Raw genomic sequence first — 6,000 nt, forward strand, 5'->3', positions numbered from 1 at the left:
TTGTCTTTTTAGTTTGAGTTGCATCATTTTGATGGATTTACGTGATTTGAACATTGGTAAACTATTGTTGCCTCTAATTTATAATTACTGCATCCCGACACACGGTTCGTCTTCATAAGACTTACTAGTGGCGCTCTTACCAAAACCATAGAAAGGCAAGTAAGACGAAGAGCATTCAAAACTAAAATCATTTTTAGAAACCCACCAAAAGAGGTTGATACTATCCTACCCTGTCATAGTGTCAAAAGCAGGGGAACCTAACTGAATTTTAAGATAGCTTCTATTCGAATGTCCCATTGCTATCTTTAACCTCTCTTTTTTATGACTGTGCATAACACATTTGCATATGTACTATCACTAAAAGCCTGAAAACATGATAAAAGTACCTATATACACCCAGGGGTCGTTCACAGAAAATCAAATTGTGTCATCAGCACCATAGAACTTGTACTATACCTTTATCATGAATAATATGAAACCATGTACTTCTTTTTATTTAGGTCAATTAGAAGAGGCCTGTAAATTTGTTTCTAACTACATCGGAAAAGATTGGAAGAAACTCTATGAACGGCTGCCCTTTATTCCACCACGTGACCCAGACCGTAAGATGAAGGATTTGGAAGTCATAGACAGAATATCTGCGCATAGAGACAGAACACCGGAGGAATCTGCACTTTTCAGCTTAGAAAAATGGAGATCATTCAACCGTCAGTGTGAACTAGGACAATTGATCAGAGGTCTTCGAAAGCTAAATAAAGTTGACCTTGCCGAAAAAATAGAAAGTCGTTACTCAGTTGAGGATGTTTATGGTTGATATTAAATATTATATTTTACGGATAAAATTTAAAATTAAATTCCCATACGAAAAACACAATGGCAAACAATTACAAAATTCTCCGACAAAACAATTCTAATTGGTAACTTAAATGGACAAAAATAACAAAGCAACAGTAGTTATCACCAAGACTACTCTTCTTGTTATCAAAACCATATTTTGCAAGGACATTATTACAATTTAATGACTTCTAAATAATAATCGAACAGCTGATACATGTAATTTTAAAATCTCGTGTATTCCACCTTTAATTCAACTAATCGTACAAAGTTTAAAAATCTCAAGAAAGAAGTAACGGCTTATACACGATCGTACACATTTCAGGTCGTTTAATAAACTTTTTCATTGTCATGTCCATTTTGTATAGTAACAAACTCATTCCTAAATTCTTCTCGAGCCTGACTCAAATCGTGAATGCGAGTGAATAAAATAATCATTTTAGAATTGTAGTGAACGGGATAAAAGTCGTGTCGACGTTGTATAAAAGAGCCTGTTCATCAAGGTTGTTCCCAAACAACAAAATAGGGAATCTTAAATCACGGTAGAAAAAAAGCCAAACAGGATTAATTTCAAACTAAATTCACGCAGAACAAATTGAACATGGATAAGTTCTTCACTTGATAAAGGCTCATTCCTGCCAAACTTGTACGTTTTCCAATTGTTTGTTAATGTCTAAAATTCTGAGTAACTTCGTGCTAAACGTATGTCTTAAGTACTATTTGTCGTGTTCAAATGATTTCTATTTTTGTTTCGTTTTCACATTTCTCAAATCGATCAATTTGAAAGTTTACAAAGTTCATCTAAATGTTAATGAATACTACATGATAACATTTGTGTTTCTAATGACAATACAATAAACATGCAACCATTTTACCCTTTTAATCCATATTTATAAGATAAAGTTGTCGACACAATCTATTAATTACTCTGCTTTTGATTCAGTACTTCTATAATCTAGACACAAACGCGTCGAGTTAAGTAAGTGACCATGCATCAAAATTAATAAGACACTGAGAGCTACATATTTGAATACAGTAGATAGGGTAAAATAATTAGACATTATTAATAATCTACTTCATTGTTACTTGAGAAAATACATTTATAGACAGTAAGTCTAGTTCTGTGATAGTCTCTTCATATATATGTAAATGTATTGAATTTTATTTTATTTAAGGCATCTGTTAAGAATATGTTGCCATTAATACTATACATTTTGATAACAATGAAAATTAAATATATATTTATATAATATTTTATGTCATTTTTGTCATACTTTTCTATCAGCATGCACATCATTCATCAATTGAAAAAAAAATCAATTCGCAAAATTATAATATTTATAAGGAAACTTGATTATCTAATCTAATATACACACTTTTGGTATTTCGTTTCCTGTACCAAGTCAGGAATATGGCATTTGTTAGCTTATAGTTTGTATTTATGTGTGTTGTCATTTGTTTTCGTTGAACTTCGGTCATCCTGTAGTTCCTTTGCTTTCCAATGATAGTTGATGTGTTTCCCTCGGTTTTGGGTTGTTACCCGGATTTGTCATCTCTCAATCGATTTATGACTTTTGAATACTGGTATACTACTGTTACCTTTATTTACTGATTGTTATGTAATCGAAACACTAACCCAAATGCTGCTAACATAAGTGTGTTATTAGGAGATAATACAAAGGGTACAGGGCAGAATGATTCTTTGCGGATTGAATATTTAAAAATTAAAATGGTCGTTTCTGAATGTACAACAGACATACTAAATGCTGCTGATATATAAACATTTTTATTTATGAAGGATTGAAGGCTAGACATGGATGATTCTGCAAGTCCTGTTCACTCAGTTGAAGAGTATGAAATTGATTTAAATAATGACGTTTCAAAAGTGTAACCAATTACTGTAAGTTACAGAAACATCATAATCAAAACATGATATTGTAACAGAACAAACCTCTGCTTAATTACTGGACAGAAAAAGAGAAATTTTATTCTTACTATGCACAGTAAATGAAAATAACATTTATTATATCAAATATCAAAGAGATACTAGTAACGTATGATCAAATTTGATAATGCTGACGACAATCGCGAGGCACTACAATATTAAATATGCTATCAGTTAAAATGGTGCATAGATAACAAAAGAAAAGCTTAATATAATTCTTAATATCATGGCTGTATCATTAAAATGAAATCATAAGACTTTTCTGCTTCTTATTATAACTTGCATAAGAAATGCCAGTACCAAGTTTCAATAAATACAGCAAATTCCATAATTAAAAATAATTCCAAGTTCAAATAATAGTCTGTTATATATATAAAAAAAGCGACGAAAGGTACCAAAGATATTTAAAACTGATAAGTCGAAAGAAAAAAAACTGATACAAGTAACTATAATAACTGTTCTTACAATGTAGGAAAAGAGTGAATATAAAAATTCAAATTGTCGGAATAGATAGAAAACATAAAAAAATTGATGTTTCTTTCGCAAAAATAACATTTGCAATGATAGATTAACAACAGAATGATTACATTCATAAACATTATGTATGCACACTGTTTTAGCCATTGGGAATGTGGCTGTATTAACATAACAGAATAACTAAGGTGGTCAAAATAAGTTAGGAAAATATTGGAAGAGTAATTCGAATAATTTAAATCATATCTAGGAATGGTGTAAAATAAAATCAGATTTACTGCAGCTCTTAAGAAAGATAAACATGTTTTCAGTGGATAAAATGAGTTTAATGTGAGTCAATTTTATTGGGTACAGTACATTTTTTGAAACAGTAAAAAAAAATATCAAAAATAGAGATTCCTCGAATAAGGCTGATCCCTTATCCCCGTAGTACGTGTGATCAAAAAGTTCAAAAAAAATATGGGTATAAAGGATAACTCAATGATTTTGAAAAAAAATCCTATTACCCTAATGATGAATAGGGTGACACATGGTTTGTTTAATTTCCATAATCTTATGTTGGATTTATCTTATGTTATGTCCAGAGATCGAGAATGTCTCATCTTTCAGGCATCTAATTCGTTTTATATTTCAATTTTAGAAAGAAAACTGATTAAACCTTCTTTTTACCGAAATTATTCACTAATGATTTGATATGAATAAAAAATAATAGGATTTGAAAACTCGGAAATATCGTGTCTACTCGGAGTTAAATTATTAACATGCAGGCGTTCCTGAATGTTGCTACATATAAAATGAACTATTCATAATTTGGAAGCTGAAATCATCTCTTTCGATTTTTTTTTTTTTTTTTTTTTAGATATTTCTGTGTTCAAATATAGATAAAGACAACAGTAGAATACGGCTGTTCGAAACTCATAAATCGATAGAGAAAAAAATCCGGGTTACAAACTAAAACTGAGGGAAACGCCTCAAATATAAGAGGAGAACAACGACACCACATTAACATGTAACACACACAGAAACGAACTAAGCATTAGACAAAATCCGATGATAATAACAAATATAACATCAAAGCTAAATACATGAATTTGGGATAGAAAAGTACTGTGTGTCATATAGTAATGTGAATTCACACTCAAATGTAAGAGTAACCAAAATACACAACAGAAATACAACGTTAAAATGTAACACACACAGAAACGATATATAATATAACAATGGCCATATTCCTGACTTGGTACAGGACATTTTTAAAGAAAAAAAATGGTGGGTTGAACCTGGTTTTGTGGCATGCCAAACCTCCCGCTTTTATGGCAATGTTAAATATAACATTAAAATGACAACATAACGTAACATTACAGGACTATAATACAAATGAATAGAACATATTGGACAAAGAAACACACGGAAATTTTTTTCTAAGAATTAAATATTTAATCCTTATAAAAACAATATAATTCACACTAAAGATAGATGAACAGAAGAAAGGTGACAGAGAGCTATTTTGCCTATTTACTTTTCTATAAGTATTTATTCCATTGCCCAAGGATGGAACATTTCGCAATATTGATGCAAGTTCTATTCCATCTAAAAAGTTGAACTTATTTGTGACATTAAACATATCATGTAATACAATTTATTCACATTGGTGTTAGTTCTTCCTTGGAAAATATACAAATATACATGTAAAAGCGATGTCATGGGAAATTTACTTATAAAGTTTATTGCAGAAAAATGCTTAGATTGGAGTTGCACGTGTAATGTTCTTTATCAATTCAGACAATTTACTGATAACTGTATCTTAAATTAAACTATTTTTTTCACTAATATCGGACATACTCGTCGATTAAAGGATTATTTTTTAACAACCGGACCCAGATCGTTATTGCATTGATTTCTTCAAGTAAATAAGACCCTGTTTACATGTACATTTTTTCATGGAAAATATAGATCGTATTAATCTTCAAACCTTTGTATTTTATCCATATTTTACGAAGTTATTGTAAGTAGTGCAAATTTAAAGTAATCATAGGTAAATAATGTTATATATCTTGTCTCTCTCTCTAAATATATATATCAACCATATTACATACTATCGAGGTCAAGATTTATGTATTTAGTGAAGTATATACTAGTATAGTTATGAAGTGTCTGTTCAATTGTTTGGTAAAAGAGAAGTATTAGGAAGTGTTAGATTTAGTGGTTAACCAAGCTAACTCCAAATGGCGAGGTCGATGTCTTAGGAGAGAATAGGAATATTAGTATTTGAAAAAAAGTGGGGGAATCCACTTTCATATCAAGATTGTATCACATTTTTTGCAGTTATTTACATAAGTAATTCACTGATATGATATGTTACAAATTCTTATCAACTGATAAAAGATACCTTAACTTTTTACATTAATTCATAAATAGTAATATTTGATAAATATTGATTTACAAAAAACAAATAAATTATAAAAACAAGTACATATCTCTGAAATTTGAAAATTGGTAGCTGTTCGACCTATCTATTTATATGAAATGACCAAAATACATGTCAAAGTTGATATCTAGATGATTTAAATGGTGTATTACTTTCTGCAAGTCGTTTTAAAACCAAGGTTTCATTATATGCCTTCAAGGCAGAATTCCGCATATATATATCGAAGAGTGATAGCATAAACAATATCAGACTAATGTGGATTAAAAGAAATATAACAACACATAAACGGGAGTTGCAACAAAAGAATATTGCATTAAGG

At 30.1% G+C, this 6,000-nt stretch overlaps 1 protein-coding gene across 14 annotated transcripts in view; it reads left to right on the plus strand.

Moving 5' to 3' along the window:
• LOC139512948 (uncharacterized) overlaps nt 1-2,081 on the plus strand; it is a 31,959-nt gene extending 29,878 nt beyond the window's left edge. For 13 of the 14 annotated variants that reach the window (XM_071300943.1, XM_071300941.1, XM_071300935.1 and 10 more), the window contains one exon: nt 501-2,081. In XM_071300943.1, the coding sequence (XP_071157044.1) occupies nt 501-814 (314 nt within the window). In that variant the 3' untranslated portion in view covers nt 815-2,081. The remainder of the gene's footprint in view (nt 1-500) is intronic. The other variant, XM_071300940.1, reaches the window with a different exon arrangement.
• Nucleotides 2,082-6,000: the final 3,919 nt, after the last annotated feature.

Source organism: Mytilus edulis, chromosome 2 (genome assembly GCF_963676685.1).
Source record: "Mytilus edulis chromosome 2, xbMytEdul2.2, whole genome shotgun sequence".
Classification (NCBI taxonomy): Eukaryota; Metazoa; Mollusca; class Bivalvia; order Mytilida; family Mytilidae; genus Mytilus; species Mytilus edulis.